The 21,124-nt window shown below is 45.3% G+C and overlaps 2 protein-coding genes across 2 annotated transcripts; both read left to right on the top strand.

Annotated features, from left to right (window-relative positions):
• Positions 1–2,287: 2,287 nt before the first annotated feature.
• On the top strand, positions 2,288–5,114 carry LOC133931399 (xyloglucan endotransglucosylase protein 7-like). The gene is made up of 3 exons (XM_062378272.1): positions 2,288–2,852; positions 3,674–3,867; positions 4,231–5,114. Exons 1-3 carry the CDS (start codon positions 2,565–2,567, stop codon positions 4,622–4,624), a joined length of 876 nt encoding a protein of 291 aa, XP_062234256.1. The 5' UTR covers positions 2,288–2,564; the 3' UTR covers positions 4,625–5,114.
• Positions 5,115–15,046: 9,932 nt separating this feature from the next.
• LOC133931398 (xyloglucan endotransglucosylase/hydrolase protein 24-like) lies at positions 15,047–16,305 on the top strand. Its single transcript, XM_062378271.1, has 3 exons — positions 15,047–15,435; positions 15,551–15,744; positions 15,840–16,305. Exons 1-3 carry the CDS (start codon positions 15,154–15,156, stop codon positions 16,216–16,218), a joined length of 855 nt encoding a protein of 284 aa, XP_062234255.1. The 5' UTR covers positions 15,047–15,153; the 3' UTR covers positions 16,219–16,305.
• The last annotated feature ends 4,819 nt before the right edge of the window (positions 16,306–21,124 follow it).

The following is a 21,124-nucleotide window of genomic DNA, read 5'->3' as shown; positions in this document are numbered from 1 at the left end:
CTACCACGTCGTACTCCTGGGGCCACACCCCATCAGTCGTGTGATCACCTCTTTGTATCCATTCCTATTGGTTGTTGCTGTTTTTTTTCATATGGATCCGTGGTATTACAAGTAGAACTATACGTAGCACTAGGGATGACAATAGGTCTAGACCCGTTGGGTAATACCACTCTCTATCCATACTTGTCTCAAATAAACATGTCCGCTATAATATCCATACCCACACACAAAGATACAATTTTTACCCACACACATACCCATGAGGGTAACGACCGGGTACCCGACAGGTTACTCACACCTGATATCACTTCTCTCTCTGAGTGTTGCAGAAATACATAAATCAAGAGATTGAGTGGAGACTTGGACCGAAAAACTAGGAGAGCAGAGCGACGACGACAAGGATCGAATGGAAGAGGCAACGACAGGCCGGAGAGTCGGTTGGAGGTGACCGGGATCTGGCTACACTGTTGAGAGGGGAATGGGTGACAGCAATGACCAAGAGGAGATAAGGCCGCGACATTGGCCGGCTGGGGGGGGGGGATCTTGTGACCGGGATAGGAGCGCTGGGCAAGAGAGGATCCAACGATGACGACTAGGAGGGGAACGACGGGCGACAGGGTGAGTGTCGATTGGGGCACTGGCTGGCAGCCAGGGGGCAGGGTTACTCACTAGTAGTCACTTATTGGGTTAGTGTTGCCAGTTGCGTGGGTAGTTTGGGCTACATGAGCTGGACCTACAATATCGTGGAAGGAGGTGAGGGACCATGGATAAACGGATTTAGATACTACAAGAATGTACATGAACCCGCTCCATTTGGTATGTGAGGGTTTTTGCCTGTTAACAAATCCGTGGGTAAGAAAAATACCTCATACTCAACCTCTAATAGAGTAATTACCTATCAAATAGTGGGTAACAGGTACCCATTACCATCCCTACGTAGCAGGATGCAGTTTGCTGCAAGCTTCCCTGTTAGAGATGATAATGGACACATTTTATCCATGTACTCGTGGGTAAAAACCCTAATGGGCACATGTTTGAGATGCATTTTTTGCCAGTGGATCTGGATGTGGGTTTGATGTTAAACCAAAAGGGGTATACAGAGATGGGTATGAAATAGTCTTATCCATACCTGCTTCGTTCATGTACCTGCTCCACGCATATAACATGTGGATTCAATTCATTTTTAGTATATAAACTATCAGACTATCCCTTAGGGTGTCTTGTTCTGTCATTCTCTACCCCAGTTCTAGCTGTCACACCCTAACGCCCTAATTCCCTACCCTTAGTCCCAGCCACCTCACCCTGATGCCCCCGTTTGCACTTGACCACCCAGCTTCACGCGATCACACCCCGTCCAACCAGCTCTGCTCGATCGCGTCTCGAGGTCCCGTCGCCACCAACGCAGCCGACCATGGGCCCCCATCTGCCCCTGACGCCCCCAACTAGGCTCTAACACTCCATCTGCCGCCAATCTTTGGATTTCTTCGTCCTTTTTCGTGTACTGATTTTGATTGCGGTGGATTGAATTTTCATCAGATTATAAGTCTCAGTTTGAGGCTAAAAAAAGTTCATATTTTTTGTAGGGTGGACCAAGATGCAGAGGAAAAAAAGTTTGGTGCTATATTGGCGGACATACGGGCGTGCTCACGGGACGGCGGGCACGGGTGCGAGTTCTTATCTGCGATGGGTAATAGGCAGGGTTCACAAATACGTCGGTAACCGCTCGAAATGCATGATTACTGACCAATTCGCTGCGGTACGCATTTAGAAATCGACCGGTTTTCGGTTAAGTTCCAATTCAAAATTTGAAATTTGATTGAATTCGGCTACATTTTGACCAAAATCAATCGAATTTTGGCTGAATTCTCCGATTTTCGAAGAATGCGTTGGGGTCCGGTTTATGGTGCTCGATCTCATTTGTGAACCTTGGTAATAGGTGTGAATATGGATTTAAAAATTAGCTCGCGGTTATGAATTTATATACTTATATCTGTGGGTATGATGCTTTTGCCATCCCTACTCCGTTGGGCCTCAGTAAGCCTGGGCGAATGGAAGAGCATGCATGCCGACTCGTCCTGGTACCGGCTCCTCTAACGCAGAGGAGGAAATGTATCGGTGAACAGTACTATAAACACTATTTTGTGGTTGGTGAGTAATAATTTACGTAAATCACTGTTCACCAGATTACTATTTGTTGGCTCGCTGTCTACGGGTACTGTTCATGTATCTTGTTCATGGAGGAAGTCATGATCACTGCTCAGCCGGTGCGTTTCTTTCCTTACGTCACATGAGCCGGTTCCCTGGTCCTGGCATTTGGCCAAAGTGCTCAGCTACGTGCCCTTGAAATGGCCGCCTAGCTCTTCACTTTCGCATGCCACCCCCTCCCCCCTCTTCTCTCCAAAGGACACATACAACCTTTTCTCCTGCTCTGTCTCCTCCTCCACAGGACACACCCATCCCGATCGATCCCCAGTTCACCTCAACATACTCGCGTCACATTGCCCCAGGACGGTCTCTCTGCGTGGTCGTTTCCTGCTGTTGCTGCGCTGCTCAGCCTTTCAGCCATGCGTGCCTCTCTGTGGAGGTTGGGCCTCCTTGTCCTGGCCGTGGCGACGGCGGCCGTCGTCGACGCCTACCGCGGCGGCGGCGACCACAATTTCCACCGGGACTTCGATGTCGTGTGGGGGGACGGCAATGCGCGGTTCCGCGACGACGGCCGGCTCGTGGAGCTGTCGCTGGACGAGCGGACGGGCGCGCGGCTGCAGTCCAAGGACCGGTTCCTGTTCGGGAGGTTCGATCTCGAGATCAAGCTCGTCGCCGGCGAGTCCGCGGGGACCATCACCTCGTTCTATGTGAGTACGCCGTTCTTCAATGATCTGCGCCGTGGTTAATTGCATTTGTGCTCTTGCTTTCCTCTTGGCTAAGATTGGTCATTTCACTAGAAATAAAATGATATTGTTCAGTGAGCAACTGGGAGTCTGGGAGTGCCCCATGAGTTTGACACCTGTCATTCTAGGAGTGAATTTTGCTGAAGGGGTCAGGAAAAATAAAAGTTTTGAACTTGACCAGGCGAGGTAAAAAAATTTGCTCTGTTTGGTCTCGCCCATTTGTCGCTATTACCCTCAGCCTCTGGTAAACAAGATGGGCGCTTTCCGCTTAGCAGATCGGGCGCCTAACTGACGAACACCGCGGCGATTTTTGTACTATTTGATGCATAAATGCTGGTAATTTATGAATTCAATAGACATTTGTGACGAATAGGCCAAGTAGCAACACAGATCTGCTACAGATATAGTGTGTACATGTCCTTCGATACCAAATACAAGTCCATTTGGAATGGGATGGGTAGGTCCATTTCTTCTCCTTTTCCCCTTAGGTGAAAAGCGAGACCATTTCATATGTGCCAACAGTTAATTGCGTAAGGAAATACATTGAAAAAAAATGTTGCTGGTGTACTTGGGGGTCTGTAAATTTGCAATACTATTATGTTGACAGTACCACTTGGCATTACAATTCACAGCTTTGCAAGATGGATTTGACCTTTGTATGCAGCTGCTGCCATTAGCATCTTGTCTACGAGGGATTGAGGGTTGTGACATCTTTATCAGGGAATGAAAATTTTGCCCAAGCTCGTCTCCTCCGCGTTGTCATATCTAACTGACGAATTGTGCAGATCTGCACGGGAGGCGCTCGGCACGACGAGGTGGACTTCGAGTTCCTGGGCAACGTGAGCGGCGAGCCGTACATCCTGCACACCAACATCTTCAGCGACGGCAAGGGCGAGCGGGAGCAGCAGTTCGTGCTCTGGTTCGACCCCACGGAGGACTTCCACACCTACTCCATCCTCTGGAACCCACTCAACATCATGTACGTGCCTCCCATGACATGAGCTCCTCCCTCTCTTTTTTCCCTCCTCATTTCGTCTGCAGTGTGCCATCTCTATGTCTATGAGCTTGAGTAATTCCGGCGTGAATTTTGACCGTACATAGCTGCTGATCCGTAGACGAATTATTGCTGCGCGCACAGTTCTCATGTCACGGGCCAATGGGCCCTCCATGTTTGCCTTAGTGCGTGCCTGAAGATGCACGGGCATACGTACGTTAGGTTGGTTTGGATTGTGGACGTGCTGTAACGTTTCTTCACGCCACCTGCCTTGCAAATTAGCCGATCAGTAGTTGTAGACGAAGAGCCTAATCATACACCTCTTGTTTCTGTTCGTGCTGCGCGCAGCCTGTACATCGACGGGACGCCGATCCGTGTGTTCAAGAACAACGCGGCGTACGGCGTGCCGTTCCCGACGCGGCAGCCGGTGCACGTGTTCGCCAGCATCTGGGACGCCGAGGAGTGGGCGACGCAGGGCGGGCGCGTCAAGACGGACTGGTCGCGGGCGCCGTTCGTCGCCACGTACCGCCGCTACAACGTCACCAACGCCTGCGTCTGGGGCGGCGCGCGCGGGTGCCCGGAGAGCCGGCGGTCGTGGATGGGGCAGAGGATGGACTGGTGGAGCTGGATGACGCTCAGCTGGGTGCGCATGAACTACATGGTCTACGACTACTGCGCCGACCGCAAGCGCTTCCCGCACGGCTTCCCGGCCGAGTGCATCATCCCCATCGGGAGGACGTGACGGCCATTCGTCCGTTCCTGTGCAGAGAGTCCCAGAATGTTCTGATTTTGCCTTGCGATCGTGTAATAATCGTATTTCGTTTGCTCCTCTAGCTCGTGGGCTGAGTAGGGATAATGAGCAGTATAGACTCGTTGCAGGTATTAGGTTGGTTACAAGAGCTGTAAAGGAACTTCTGCTTTGACTTTTGAAGAGATTCAGATGCATGGATCAAATTTCAAAAAAGGGTGCAAATTGGACACTGGCGAACGCCCGGATGGGGAGTACTGGGCTGTAAGGAACTACCTATTAACGTGGGCCAAATATACTGGGTTCTTGGTGTGGTACGACTCTCATTCCGTCATTCGGGCTGGACTGTAAGGTTTAAAAAACGGCTAGGTTTATCATGGCGGGCTGGTCCAGATTTTTGTTGCGGTGTTATGGCTTGGCTCCTGTACTTGTACATGGTTACAGAAAAAGAAATGTAGTCGATTTCCACTGGGAGACGGGCACCATGCATGTGTACAATATTTGTAACATTACTAGTTGTTTTGAGAGAATTTTGTATAAAGTATTTGCTATTCTATTGATTATCTTAGTAAAGGAAAATTTAAAAGAGACACCTTCGCTCTTAATGCCTATAAATTGCCACGGTAGAAAAAAATATATACTTTGTCAATTGTTGTGGGACCCATTTCGATTCCTTTTGGACGGATCACGGTGTCATCTTTGATGCTGTTACCTCCTTGAACGTTGCTCTGAGGCGAGCGTGGACGGCGGTGCGGCCATCGTGGATGAAGACGAGTTTTCCGGCAAGCACGGATGAGTGATAGTTGCGGTTTAGTTCGTAAGATTTGGGCATAGAAATTTCTTCACAAGGAGCATTTTTTCTGCTGGCACGAGGTAAATCTCATTGTCATTGGTCACTTGATGAATAACCAGAAGAAGAATAAAACGCAAGATCATCAATAGCAAGAAGACACGACGGACGTGCCGTCGTGATGCCACGTCGAGCGTGTACTGCCATTGTTGCAGCTTGCCAAGCGGACACTCAACCTGCTCGCACGAGTGGAATTGTTTGAAGTAGACCGGTTCAAATGTCGGGTCAGGATGGGCTTAGGACGGACTTTGAAAAACTCTATTGGAAAACCAAAAGCACAAACCTGGCTCGAGCATGATGCTGGGCCGGGCTTCTAGGCCCAAGCCCGGTCCGACAGAGGGTTTTTTGGGTTGGTCTGGGTTTTTTCAAGGTTTCTCGTTTTCCCGGGTTTTCTTGGTTTAGGCCCTGTTTTAAGCCCAAGCCCAGCCCAAAACACCTGGAGGCCTAGAAGTCAAGCCTGAGCTCAATTCATGCACTGGTCAGATCGAGCTAGGTTGGATTTTTTTTCGGATCGAGTCAGATCAGGTCCGTCGGGCTAGGTTGCCCATGAAATGAACAGGTCTAGTTTGAAGCCCTGAATAGATGGGACTTATGCTGGAGTGAGACCGTGAGAGAGGAGGAAATCTGAGTGGATGCTACTGGAAGTCTGGAACAATGGAAAGAGGATACGAACAATAATTTTAGTGCCCCCACCTATAAGTGTCTATTTATTTTGTTTTATTTATGTTTGTGGGAAAAATGTCTATTTATTTGAAGGAACAAATGAACATCACGTATGTCTGCCGATCAACCTATGTATAATGTAGTATTCTATGCTCTTAAGATTTAAGTTCGTACGTTTTCCCATCCAAACGATTTCATGTATTTGCATTCATGTGTCTTATTGTCCTATGTTTTCCACTTAAATTCCTTTCCTACTTCTTTTTTTCTTCTATTTGTGCGTTTTACAAATCCTACAAACAAAATTAGCCCAATTGTGAAGAAAAATAATTAATAATTAATGACATAGGAGATTTAGAGGATTTGGATGTAACACCAAATTAGAGACAAATTGTTGGTCATACATTTGTACATGTCCTAAAGAGATGTGTGTTCGCTTAGAGTTAGAGGGGCTATAAATTCTTGAATTAATTGTAGAAAAATTAAAACACTACTTAAAAAAAAAAATCTTTCTTGCTTGTTCAATTAAAAGACCTATCGTGATACTATCATTATCGGTTTAATAACCATGAACCGACAATGATAATAAAAGTATTATCAATGTCGGTTCGTTATATTAAATGGTAGGGATAATAAAATGTAATCTATCTTTATAAACTCATAACTTTTTCATGTAAAATTGGATGGAGACAAACTTCATATAAAAATTGTAGCTCTCGATGAGTTTTATAACTTTATAGTTAACAACTTTTTTATTTGAAGTAATTTGATGCCTAGATAATTGTCACAATTTATGAACAATAAAAAACATTTCGATATATCTCATTAGATTATCACTGCCGGTATTACGGACCAACAGTGATAGTCCGTAATACAAACCGACAGTGATATCCATTTTCAGAAATTTATAACTTTTTTATACAGAGCCAGATGAAAACAAATTTTATATGAAAATTATAGCTTTCAATTAGATCTACAACTTTATAGTTGATAACTTTCTCATTTGAAATCATTTTGATTTCCAAATAATCGTCATAACTTTTAGTCAACAAGTGTTAAAAGGAAAATTTATCACATTGCTCTTAGCAATCAGTGATAGGTGAGATGTTAATAAGGCTACGCACAAGGTGAGATTTCCTAGGTTTGACTTTCACAAACCGCACGCACGAATAGTTCGCGTGAAAAAACTTACTGGTGTGACTTATGAGTTGCGACTAAGTATAGTCTAGAGAAGTTGGTCGGGGATCAAAATATTTTTTATATATATTTTTTTGGCTCGGATTCATGAGCCGAATAGAGCTGTCAGTGATATTGCCGACTAATCTCAGCCAGATAAAAAACCAGCATTGACATCGATTTTGAACCATCTGTGATGCGTGTTTCTGTAGTTAGTGAAAGAATCTCTACTGTTAGTTATAGTGCCTCCATACAATAACGGTACAAATTAATTCTATATGTACTTGAGTTTGTAATTATACCAAATATTCCATCTAATCCGTAACAAATACAAACCCGATTATATAGTTAGCTCATGACCCTTTAACTAGATAGAATTTTAGGAGTTCTTAGAAAAAAAACTCCGAAAAACTAACTGTCAAAGAATACCAAAAAATTACATGGATTTTTTGCACTATAAAACCCCCAATGAACCGAAAAAAAATTATAGTGAGTCTAGTCGTACTATTTTGCGTGGACCAACTTGCTAAGTTCATTCAAATCAACATCTAAAAAAGCAAGAAAAGAAAAGAAAAGTAATTATGTGGTCATGCAACTATTTTGCCTATGTGTGCACATGGCACTTTGCTGGCCATGCAGCTATTTTGCCTATGTATTCCCCTCAACTAGCTATCGAGCTGTGAGCTGGGACACTTCACCAGCAGAAATCGATGTACCCAACCATGCAAAATTCAACATTATCCTCAGCCCATCACCTCCTCAAAATTGAACCCCCACGGTATTCCTACTTAGCTTTCAGCGAGCGTCCAGAGGCGCCGAACCCGCGCGCATGGTGACTGACCACAAGTCCACAACTACTTTGTGAGCAACAAATCAAGGGCAGAGTAGTCACACAGCTACGTCCAGCTCGCCTGCAGATTACAACGTACGTCCTTCTCACGATAGGCATTGACGGTTTGTCATGCAGGGATACAAATACACTACAGGAGAATGAAATGGACATGGACGTTGGACGTGCCTCCAAATCTTGCTCGGTCTGATCATTGGTGTACTTATGGAGTAGTATCTACGAGCTAGTAGTTATCTACACGCATGCGTGCGGATATGGTTTAAAGTCTGATCAATGAGCACGACCGGTAGGTCCGGCGTGGTCGGCCATTGGAGACCAGAGTTCCATTCCGTCGATTAGTTTGGTCGTCGGCCGCCTCGGCAACGGCGGACAGGACGCCGCCGGGAATATGTACAGGCTTTCTTCCTTGCTTTCTTTTCACGGCCTAGACTGTGCCGGCGGTTGAAATGCTCGTGCTCTAGTGTTGCTCTCAGGCCTCAGCAAGCTAGCAAGCTAGTATGAAGCATTGCAGTTTGTGGCTTTATTTAGGTCTTGGGAATTAGACTCCATTCCTTTGTGCTGAGTGGGGAGATCTTTGCTAGAGCCTAGAAGATTGGGTGTGTTGGCTGTTGCTGTTCCAACCGTAAAAAGGAAGAGGAAAGTAGTGCATGCGGGCACCAATATAATAATGTCGATGGTGATATCCGGTGAATAAAGAACCGAGACAAAATATGACACTATGACAGTGATGTTTTTTTTCTGAAAAATATAAACCCCTCAAAAGTCACTTGGATTTTGACTTCCCCAAAAGTTGTTTCGTTGCAAAAAAAAACCCCTAAAGGTTTTGTTTTGTTGCAAAAACACCCCCAAAAATTCATAAAAATTTAACAAAATCATAAAAAAAAAATCTAAAAAAAACTAGAGACAATTCTAAGACCTTTTGTGAATTTTTTTTTTCAAAAATAATATCCTTTGCATCATATTTCATGGAGAGTAAGTTTGAAAAAAAAAGAAAAACATGCAGCTCATTTATTAATTCGAGTTAAATGCATAGTTAATTATTTGCTAATCCAAAAATCATGAAACAATTTTTTTTAGTCTTCTTACATGATCCTCTATCTTCTAAAAATACATGAAATCTTGAAATAGTTATTGTAACCTGCAATATTGAGTAAATGTGTTGCAGATAGATTAATTCATAACTAATCCATAACACCCCCAAAATTAGTGAAACCTCTTTTATTAGTTTACTTAAAAAATTATTTGTGTAGTAAAAATAATGGTAGACATGAAAAAATTAAAATAACATGAGTTAATAAATGAGCTGCACATTTTTCTTTTTTTTCTAAACTTCCTCTCCGTGAAATATGATGCAAAGGAGATTATTTTTGAAAATAAATTTCACATAAGGTCTTAGAATTGTCTCTAGTTTTTTTAGAATTTGTTTGTGATTTTTTTTTATTTTTTTGAATTTTTGGGGGGTTTTTTGCAACAAAATTAAATTTTTGGGGATTTTTTTTGCAACAAAACAACTTTTGGGGGTAATGTCAAATTCAAGTGAATTTTGGGTTTTTTTTTTTTTGCATTTTTCCCTTTTGTTTGACGGGGGAGAGATGTTTGTTTGTGGAGGTCGTATCACTACGTTTCAGATAGCACAAAAGACCGCCTTTGATCCCTTCACACAGGCCCGAGTTCGGCACCCAGCATCACCCAACAATCATTCCGGCCTGTTCTGCAGGCATTGGGACGCTGCAATGCGTGCGAGTACAAACTATTCCTCTGTCTCTTCCTTGCACGCCTCGTGTCAGAGGTAAGGTGGTCCTCCAAAGTGTAAGCCAGCACACAAGCTCTGAAGAAGACATATCAACCATAGCTGGAACTTGAAATCCATGCACCGATCGAGTACTGTACCAGACCCTCTAATACTGCTACTTTAAGGAGCTGCTAGTGTTACATACATGATGATCGCCGTTATGCCATTCTAGGCCAACCGATGACAGTATTATATACTACATCCGTCCCAAAATATAAGTGTATTAGTATTTGAATTTTTTTCGAAAGTATACGTTAACCATTAATTTATTTTACAATATATTATTAATTTCTACAAAATTAATATCGTATCAAAAGATCTATGAAATACAAATCTAAATTTACGAAATTTAACTTTTCCAAATCCTAATACTTCTTATATTTTTGGACGGATGAGTATATACTTATCTGTTTCCTATCATTGGATGAACTAAGTTTCAAAATTTTGAAAAAAGGTGCACACGTGTCCCTTTAAGGACCATCGGGTTGGCAACAAGAAATGTTCTCCATGCGCGCGTGAGCAGCAGTCATATCGCCTCTGCTGTGACTGGTGATGACTGATGAGATAGCATTACGCTTCCAATATGTTTTGGTGGCATGGACAAAGAACAACCTATATCTTACTAGGAAGTATAGAAAAGACACCGATGATGTACAACTTTATATCAGCCGGCCCATTCAGCCGAGCAATTGGCCGCTCCACTTGAGATCGATCGATAGCGATATGAAGGCGTCAATGGCCCAATACTGTTGCGAAATCATACCTGCCTTTCGTTTTCTATTGGAAGAGACGGAGAGACTTAGCTAGAGCTGAAGATAGTGGGAGATTAAATGGGATGCGTAGATACCATGGAGTGCAGGGGTACTCCTCCAGGCATGGTTCACGTTACCGATCGGAGGTCGGTTATCGACCTCCGGCGATAACCGAAAAATCGCGGTAACCGCGATTACCCGTCAAAAATTTAAAAAAATTCGGAGAAAATTTATTTGGCAAATTTTGAATTTTTGCGAAAAAAAATCGTGTTTTTGCCCTCTCGGTAACCGCTCGGTTTTGGTCGGTTACCGAGCGGTTTGGGTCGGTTACCGAGCGATTTTCTCGCATTTTTTATTTAGTCGGTTACCGAGCGGTTTGGATCGGTAACCGCTCGATTTTCTCGATTTATCAAGCGGTTTTATCGAATTTCAGCGCAGTTCAACAAAAAACCTAAAAAAGAGTTCAATCTTGTAAAATCAATAACTAATTCATCTGAGCTTCAAATCAAGTGAAACAAATTTTTTTGGCTTCCTTGTAACATGATCTACATGATAAAAATATTTATACTCATAAAAAAGTTCAAAATTTTCTGTGAGAAATTTTATTTGTTAAACCAAGGTAAATGCATAGTTTACTCTTTGCTAAACCAAAAATCATGAAACTAATTTTGTTAGTCTTCTTACATGATCCTATATCTTTTAAAAATATATGAACTCATGAATTAGTTATTGTAACATACATGATTGTGTAAATGTGTTGCGACTAGATTAATTCATAACAGACCCATCACACCTCAAAAATTAGTGAAACTACTTTCATTAGCTTATTTCTATTATGATTTACGTAGAAAAAATAATAGTAGACATGAAAAAGTTAATTACAGTGCTGTTTCTTAACATATTCACTTTATGCTTGTGAACTTTGTAAAAATCATAGAGAATTTAATAAAACTCTAAATAAAGTGAAATCAATTTTAAAGATTCTCTTAAAATATGTTTTATACAAGAAAAATATGTGTTTGCATGTTACACTTTTTCCTTAACGTGAGTTAATAATTGAGCCGCACGCTTCAATTTTTTTCATTTTTTTCAAACTTACTCCCTAAAGAATATGATGCAAACGACATTATTTTTGAAATTTTTTTTTCACAGAAGGTCTTAGAATTGTGTCTAGTTTTTTTAAAGATTTTTTTGATTTTTTTTTTCAAATTTTTTGAATTCAAATTTCGGTTACCGTTCGGTTTTTGAAACAGGATCGGACCGGAAAGGTCGGTAACCGTAATTTTTGGGCGGTTACCGACGGTTTTTTAACCCTGCCTCTAGGTCGGCTACTTAGCTCTAGAAGACGTACGTGTGCATGCCTGTTTGCATGGGCGGTGTTCGTTGGGGGGTTCTGCCAATCTGCAGCGCAGCAATGTAATCGAAATCGATTCGTATTGGGTGTGCCATTTTGGTTTAGGCGCGCATATGCTGGACGATTCATCGACTCCCTCATAGTTGGAGAGGGCAACTACGCGATCGCGCCTACCCGAGTCAACAGGGAGTAGCAAAAATTCGTGTCTAATGACATGCGCCGGCGCCGGCGCCGGCGATCAGTGATTGCACTGTACTTACTTTAAGCGATTCTCTAAGTAAAATCTATGAATGAAGTTATTACGTGAGAGAGTGAATCATGTAAAACTGTTTTTTCAGTTTTTATCATTTAGTTTATTTTATATAATTATTTTTACAAAATAATTTATGAACTGAAAACTGTTGTTTGACAAAGTTTTTACTAATTTCACTCCGAGAGCTGATTTAAAAACTCTGCTTAAACAAATCTAAATCAATTGTGGCGATCGCCGAGCGCATGGTCAGATCCCTAATGTTTTCCACGTTAGGGACCGCAGCTGTTTGGCTTGCACGGCGTGACGACGAGGATGGTGTTCTGAGAGAGTGGGAGTAGTGAAGAATGGGCCGGCTGTGCACGATCTGGTAATGGGGCTGTGATCGTGATACACGCATCGGTGGTGCAAGGCGATTATCACCGTCCCATAATCCCGTGGAGCATTAGACTCTACACGCGGCACGATTAGCTTACCGTACCCAACTCATGACAAAATTGACAGGCATATGTTGGCACTGTGATCCGGTGAAAGCATTATCGGAGCCGGGAAGCTATCTAGGATGATAGGCATATGTTTGGTTTGTGCCTTTTGTTGTTAGTGCCAAAGTTTGGTATTACCCTTGCAACGCAAAATCGTAGGGGGAAATGATGTTTATTGTTTAGACTGTTGCCACACTGATGCTAAATATTTGGTGAGGCATTCGAGGCACCAAACCAAAGTACTGTAGTTACAATGAAGTTCAGGTTTATTGGGCCTTCACTCTACTGACTGAAGAGGTGGAAAGCATGTACCAGTGGATCATGAGCAACAGCGGTATAACAACTAGTGAGTAATGACGGATGCAGGCATGCAGCGAAGTTTCGAAGAGAGATTATAGAGTGACAACCCGTGGTGGAGAGGGGGGTGGCTCGAGCCCTTCTTTGAAAATTCTAGTGAGACAAGGGAGTTAGCGGTACAGTGACCGGGAGGTGGTGGAGGGGCAATAGCGGAGGAGGTGGAAGGTGCTGGAAATCGTGGTGGGTATGGTAGTGGTAGAGATGATTAAATGGGTCATTTGTGCCGATTCAGCACGAGCCCGGTTACAGCACGGCCCGAACGGCCCGTGTCATGTCGTACCGTGCCGACCCGTGTGCCTCCACTCGGCCTACGGCATGGCCCGTCGGCCACCGTACCGTGCCGGGTTGGTCTGGGCACGATTACGGCCTGACGGCACAGCCGGCCCAATGGCACAACGCCACGGATGACCCAACGGCACACAAGCGGCCTGTCGGCACAGTCAACCCGATAAAATAAAAAGCTAATATATATATATATATATATAAAATAGATAAAAATAACTACAAAATAAAAAATTATAGAAAATAGAAAATAGCCGGACTCATGCGTGCCTGGCCGTACCGTGCCCATGCCGGCTTGGGATGGGCCGTGCCGTGCCGCGCGCTTGGTCCAGACACGGCCCGTGAGCTCGTGCCTGCCGGTCCGGCCCATCTCGACCTGAGCTGTGCCGTGCCTGAATCGTGTCTACAGTATCGTACATCGGATCGACCCAATAGGCACAACTCATTTAGATATCTTTAGTAGTAGTTAACTAGTTATGTTGTATAAGGAGAGGATGACATCAACACTTCGAATAAATCAGGATGGTTGAGGGATAAGATATCTATGATGCGTTTGGCATGATTCTCAAAGCAATCGGGTGCATCAAAATGTAGCTTTTTTTTGGGATAAAAGGACATTTACTTTGTAGAAGGATATTTTTTTGGGGGTAAAGGTAGACTTGGTGGTCAGACTCATAACTTTTTTTTGGAGAGGTCTCCAGCTGGCCGCGCTGTTCCTTTTTTTTCTGATCCGTGTCCTGACTCCTGAGTACGTTGTTTCTGACATGCCGTGCCGTCAGCTGATTTTGAAAGACAATAACGGCTCTACTCTGCTTGGAGCCGTCTGGCCATCTCTGACCGGAAATGTCACGCTGCTTTCCTGGCATATTCGGATATGTGAAAGGCTGGACTCATTCGTAAAGAGACGAGATAAATACATCGACAGACAGCAGGGGTACGCTAAGAAACAAGGAGCAACAATTCGGGTCGATGCATGTAAGATTGCGATGTGTTGTGCGCCATGAATAGACTGTGATTGGTACTCCTTTTTAAATTTTGGTATGCTAAGCTGGCAACTAAGCAGTCTCATAAATTTCCCTGCTAAAGCTAGCTAATGAACAGGACGTGCAAACCACTATACATGCTGCATGGAGCCCATACACGTACCTAATAACAATCATGCTCCTAATCCGATCTCATCCTTTCTAAAATTTGTTTATACCATGAATTGCTAGCTTCTGCGAACAGTTTCATCATCGCGACTGGAATTTTTGTGTGTGTTGATCGAGCATGCGTGCATGCGATCTTCTCGGCTCTTCCTACTGGGAGCAAAACTGCTGACGTCGTGACGAGAACATCTGCCGAACAATCCAGGCAGGTCACTCGGCGAGCCATCCCTGCGCTGCTGTGCGTGCAGCGCCAGTCTTCGTACGCCATCATCGGTCGTTCCTCAATCCGAACAAAACGAATGCCCGGATGCAAACTGACAGCTAACCAAAGCCGTGTGGTTCTGCACCGTGTCAACGTCGTCAAGCCGTTGGATGGATCCAGCTCACGTAGCTCCTTCCTCTCTGGTCCAACCATCCGACGGAAATGATCTATCCGGTGAGCTATAAATACCGCAAATTGATCGGCTCCTTGGTCACACCATCACAATACCAGTAGCGTATAATACATCGCGTTGCACTGACGCTTTGGTTTCCTAGGACGCCGGAGGCTGAGCCGAGCGCAGGCCGGCGATGGCTTCCGATCTCACGAAAACGTTCGTGCTCGTTCTGTGCTCGATGCAGCTGCTGCTGCTTGCCGGCCTTGCTCGCGCCGGCAACTTCTACCAGGACGTGGACATCACCTGGGGCGACGGCCGCGGCAAGATCCTGAGCAACGGCCAGCTCCTGACGCTATCCCTGGACAGGTCCTCTGGTTCGGGCTTCCAGTCCAAGAGCCAGTACCTGTACGGCCGCTTCGACATGCAGATGAAGGTCGTCCCCGGCAACTCCGCCGGCACGGTCTCCACTTTCTATGTACGTATATCAGTATATGAAGAAAGCGCTCGCCTCTCGTTTCCGTCGCAAAACGTCGCCCCTGGCCATGGAGGATATGCATGCGTGTAATCCGTGATTGCGTTGTGTGTTGCAGCTGTCGTCGCAGGGGTCGCTGCACGACGAGATCGACTTCGAGTTCCTGGGGAACGCGAGCGGCGAGCCGTACACCGTGCACACGAACGTGTACAGCCAGGGGCAGGGCGGCCGGGAGCAGCAGTTCCGCATGTGGTTCGACCCCACCAAGGACTTCCACACCTACTCCGTCCTCTGGAACCCCAACCACATCGTGTAAGCTTGCAAGCCTCCGCGACGACGACGGCGACGAGCGCCGTTGTTAAGTTCCTCTTGACGTACGTAGAGCTAACCCTTCAACAAAACCGCAGGTTCTACGTGGACGGGACGCCGATACGGGAGTTCCGGAACCGGGAGGCGATCGGGGTGGCGTTCCCAAAGAGCCAGCCGATGCGCGTGTACGCCAGCGTGTGGGACGCCGAGGACTGGGCGACGCAGGGCGGGCGCGTGAAGACGGACTGGTCGCAGGCGCCGTTCACGGCGTCGTACCAGGGTTACACCGCGAGCGGGTGCACGTCGCCGGACGCGGCGGCGTGCGCGCGGTCCAACAGCCCGTGGATGTACCAGGAGCTGGACAGCGCGGGGCAGGACCGGCTCCGGTGGGTGCAGAAGAACTACATGATCTACAACTACTGCACCGACACGTGGAGGTTCCCGCAGGGGCCGCCGCCCGAGTGCTCGGCGAAGTAGAGTTTTGTGCGTGCGCACGGATACGCCCCTGTCATGTATGCACGTGCAGTATAGTTTAATGAAAAAGAATGCATGCGTGTTGCACCACTGACTTGGTAAGGCTGTGCAGTACTAGTATGTCGTAAGTGCTTTGACTATGCTGGCAACTTTTTGGACACTCCACTTTGACAATGGCACTCCTGCAGCCGATTTGTCAACCATGCACTTGAAGTCGTGCAGACGTGCAGTAGAAACCTAAACGAAATTTGCGTGCGCTGCGAAGGCAGAGTTTTCATCGTCTGAACGCGAGGGGAGCCATCTACAGTTCGCCAAAGCCGTGCCCGAGTGCATCGTTTTCAGGGGAACAAGATGCACTTGGGCGTTGGGGGCCGTGCGTGGCTCTGCGCACGCATAGCGTCCTAGGCCTCCATTTCCGGCACCCTTTGTCTTTCCGCTCCCATCTGGACAGGCCGCATCCTCTCCAAAAAGATCTAAAATGGGCTGCATCCTCTCCAAAAGGATCTAAACTGGGCTGCATCACCTCAAGGAAAAAAAATCTGGACTGGGCTGCGGGAAGAGATTCCAAGAGCATCTCTCGGCAGCATCGTGCAGCGCCTCTGATGTGTTCGCCAGCACTGTGCTGGCATAGCCGCGATTAAATTATCCCGTCCAGTTCCGATCATCCGACGCCCCAACAGTCGAGGTGCTGGCACGGTGTGATTTTTAAGTCCAATAATCAGCTGATCATGATGTACGCAGCGCTCCGCGTGGCTGAGGAACACCGGTGGATGCCCTGCGACCCCCCGGCCATGCACGAATGGCTGACAGCCTGACAGTGATGCGCCTTCTCGTTGCCTGCCGATCGGCAGATCTGATCGAGTGGCTTGCATCGAGTCGGACGACCACATTACTACACCGGCAATCGGTTCTTATACTAGTGTAATCGCTCGCTCTAAGCACAAGGAATCAAACCACGCACCCAACTAACCACGGACTAACCAAACATGTTGATCAAATTGCAGTGACATGATTCTCGTTGCATAAGTGATTGAGTTCCCACGCTCGTTAATGATTGGGGTTAGCAGTACACCAGGAAACAATCCAGGATCTCAGGCACTTGTAAGCTGGATTAGCATGTGTAGTGCCACCAAAAGTTCAGAAAGGCGCCACTCTAACATTAAGCCTATACAGTCTGCCAAAAATCAAAGCTTTTAGGCGCCGCACGGTGAGCAAAATTTAAGCTCCTTCACGATAGTAGTGTGAAATGCATCTCAAGTCTGAACTATACTGTTACTAACAGAACTTGATGTTGTTCGTCAGTGTCATGCTCCTCTGGTTCTTATTAGAGCTTGGCCCCAGTTTGGTTTCAGGTTGATGCGTTGCATTTCTGACAGATACAGTGACCAATTCTAATTTGGCTGTTCGATACCGTATTACCATGAAACTGGTCTGGTAATATTGGAAACTGTTAAACAGCTCAGAGCCTTTCAACACTCAACTGAATTCCCTTCTCTTGACCAGCAGACGCGATCTAAGTGGAAGCAGCTGTCCATGGTCCCTGAATTAGCAGAAAGTCGCTTTAGCATGCCATTGATGCATCAAAGGTTGTGCTCCCAAAGGCTACTATACTGGTCCTCTAATCATATGGCAAGTTTGTCGCCCTGGGTCCACTCCAGTTGTCTGTACTTGACTGTACCAATTATGTAGGTACCGATATTGTGCGTTTGGTTTGGACGGTTGCAGTTGGTTTAAGCATTTTTTTTTTACTCACCACATATCTGAATATATGATTGGTAAAACAAGTATAGTAAGTCATCGTATTCATTTTACTCATGAGTCGAGATGTGAGTGAGAATGCTGTTAGGAGCATCTAAGATTGTGTCTGGTAAGTCGTCGTACGCTCGGGATCTAGGTGGCATCCACATTACTCGATATGGGAATAAAGGTTCAAGGTGGGTATGTGAATAGTTGGTATATGAACCATCACTCCCAACTGACGAGTTATATGAGTAGTGGTCTCATATCATGTGGGTCCAGGAGTACCTCTACTGGGTGTAAAAATAATTCAAATGCCACGCTTTTTGTATATTTGCAGCAGTTGTAGAGTTCCGACTTTGAGAATGTGAGGTATCTTAGGTTGTGATTGAGATGATTATGTTCACAGCTATGATTGTTATAATTCACGTTACCTTTATGTTGCTATTGTTTCTTACATGGTAGAAAGATATATGTGATTAAGTCTAGGTGATCACACATAGGTGTTAATGTTGTTTACGCATATAGATTTATTTAACCTTGTGACGTACTATTTACCAATGGCTTACTTGCATAATCATTAGAGTCAAGTTATTATATGTGTCCAATATGTATTAAGTCTTATGAGTATTTTTGTACTCACGCTGCTTTTTCATGTTTGCATTTGAGAAAAGGTTAGTTGGCAGCTATTTCATGTCTGTCGATGCTGGTGGTGGGCAAGAGTAGTACAATCTACTCGTGTGGTGTATTTTTGGATGGAGTCTAAAGGCATACAACTTCACCTAGCTTTTGGTGTTGATAGGTGTTACTTTTTCGCTGCGTAATTTCTCTAATCTTTTGTTGTAAATTGTTAGAAATGGTCGAATGTTTAAGACTTGTAGTAAATTTTAATTACTCGTTCTTTCTTAAGTTTTGTTGTGATGCTATAGGTTGGAAATGCATGTGTTCTGATCTTAGACACAAAATACGTGTTGGGACTACCGGAATAGTATTTCGGTAAATCATCGTGGTCGCGATTAAGCAAATGATCGTCTTGATGATTATTTGAAATACTATTTAGACGGTTTCTCACACTGAGTGACTTCTGCTTGCGGTTGTATGCATGGTGGTGGTAGGTGTGCCCTGCGCCAGTGTCGGCACCGGCTTCCTGCACGGCCACCTACGAAGCCAATAGCGGGGGTTGGGGCTGCACGGGAGCCTCGACATTGGAGGAGGAGGGCCCGGTGGTTGCGGAAGCGTCTATTGTGAGCGCGTGAACTCAGAGGGTTTGGTTGAAGCGATGGAGAGGGGAAAGAAGGGGATCCCTTGCCACATAGGGAGGGTAGAACATGGAGGCAGGACACAAGAGTGTGCGAAAATCATTATGTATTTTTTTTAATTAGTAAAGATTTTGAACTACTCTCTATGCAGACAATAAAAGGTCCCTTAGCCTAAACCAATCAGCAGACCTGACCAACTGGGCCTGACAGGTCAGCCGGCACGGGCACACCTAGACACGGTCCAGTTAAGGCATGACTCATCAGGCTTAGCTAACTAATCGGACCGTGCCGTGCTAGCCCACGTGTTGAAGACTCGCCCCACGGCACGTCTCGTGAGAGATCGTGTCAGGTTTGTCCGAGCACGAATGTGACACGTCATGTCGTGCCGGGTGGCAGAGAATGATGGGCGCGGCGAGGCAGCAGGATAGTGCGGGGCTGAGCGTAGCTAGGCCTAACCGTGCCGAGGCGTCGATCCAGGCACGGTTCGACTAGGCGTGTCGTACTGGCCTAGCATACCTACTTTTCGGACCGTGTCGTGTTTAGGACGTGATTATAGTACTATACCACGTATTTAGGTATGTTTTGTAGAGCTCTCTCTGATTCAAATTCTCTGCAGAGAGTGATTCTCTAGAGGAAGTGATTCTATGACTAAAAATAATTTTCTAGTAATTATCTAAAATAAAATATATGAAAAAAATAATTCTATGTAGGAAACGAATCAGAGAAAGCTATTTTTAAATTCATTTCCAAAAATCACTCATATAAATTTATTTAAAAAATTAAAAACTAAAAACTACTATTTTACAGAACTCTCTTATTCGAGCCGAGAAAATGCTTGAGAGCTAACCACTAGACACCGCTGTGTTAGCCAGCATTACCAATCAACAAGGCGACCACCGACTCTTGGTCGTAAATTTTGCAGGTTTTTAACTGAACTTCTCACCTCGATAGCATTTTGTAATTGGGCGCTCCTTATCAATCACCTCAAAATTCAGACTGCTAAGTAGTAATAGGAGGCTATTCTGGCCATGACCTATAACTCGAAGATCGAACGGATAAGCCACGAGTCAGTCACTCACTGGCTCACTGCCTTGTCTTCTGAAGAAAGGACCACGAGATTCCCCAATAAGCTGATAGCTGCAATTGGCGCAGCGCGCAGTGCACAGTGCGTTCCGGAAATTAAAGCTGGCTGGCTCGAGCAGCTCCGTGCCGATCCGATCAGTACCCGACTAGCTGAGGTGGAGGCTATTTGTTGTCGGCGCGGCCACCTGTCCGTGCACGCACCTTGCCCTGAGGCCTGAGCTGAGAGCGAGCGAGACCCGCTGTGATCGAGCTGACGGATCATTACGAGCTCTGTCTTTCTCGTGTACTCTCTCGTCGCGTTGTGCGTGGCCTGGCACAAGTGGATGGACTTCTTAGTATTTGTACAAAAAATGTTCGGTGAGCTCTATGCTTGATGTGATGTGTGCTTTGTGTATTCCTTTTCGACTTTACAGAGGTTTATTTCTCTCTACTTGAAAACACGTACTACTATCTTAATGTTGGGGCACTAATGAAAGCAAAGCCTTTTCTATATCAAACTAGTGACATCCCTATTGTGACAGATTAAGACGGGTAGGGATTTGTCGTGTGATTAAGAGACGGATTAATGGGGACTGGGGAGGTTGCAAGACCGGTGCAAAACATCTGGCGACTGCAACATTTACTTGCCTGCATGTCGATCCGACTGATGATCAATGTGGGCTCCTAATTCGATCGACTTCTGTAGACAATAATTGGCCGAGCATCGATGTCTAAAGGAAAAAGAGAAAAAACTGATGATCGACGGGTGTAATTCAACCAAGAGAAAATAAGATTTTTCAAAAGCATCAGGATTTACGCTGTTGCGGAGTACAAAGGCAAACATGTACATG

Source organism: Phragmites australis, chromosome 10, assembly GCF_958298935.1.
Source record: "Phragmites australis chromosome 10, lpPhrAust1.1, whole genome shotgun sequence".
Lineage (NCBI taxonomy): Eukaryota > Viridiplantae > Streptophyta > Magnoliopsida > Poales > Poaceae > Phragmites > Phragmites australis.
The sequence above is the reverse complement of the archived record's forward strand: the minus strand, read 5'-3'. Positions and strand labels throughout refer to the sequence as shown.

Coding starts and splice junctions, on each gene's coding strand:
- LOC133931399 (XM_062378272.1), top strand. CDS start 2,565: ATGCGTGCCTCTCTGTGGAGGTTGGGCCTCCTTGTCCTGGCCGTGGCG. Junction 2,853..3,673: donor GGACCATCACCTCGTTCTAT/GTGAGTACGCCG, acceptor CGAATTGTGCAG/ATCTGCACGGGAGGCGCTCG. Junction 3,868..4,230: donor TGGAACCCACTCAACATCAT/GTACGTGCCTCC, acceptor TGCTGCGCGCAG/CCTGTACATCGACGGGACGC.
- LOC133931398 (XM_062378271.1), top strand. CDS start 15,154: ATGGCTTCCGATCTCACGAAAACGTTCGTGCTCGTTCTGTGCTCGATG. Junction 15,436..15,550: donor GCACGGTCTCCACTTTCTAT/GTACGTATATCA, acceptor TGTGTGTTGCAG/CTGTCGTCGCAGGGGTCGCT. Junction 15,745..15,839: donor TGGAACCCCAACCACATCGT/GTAAGCTTGCAA, acceptor ACAAAACCGCAG/GTTCTACGTGGACGGGACGC.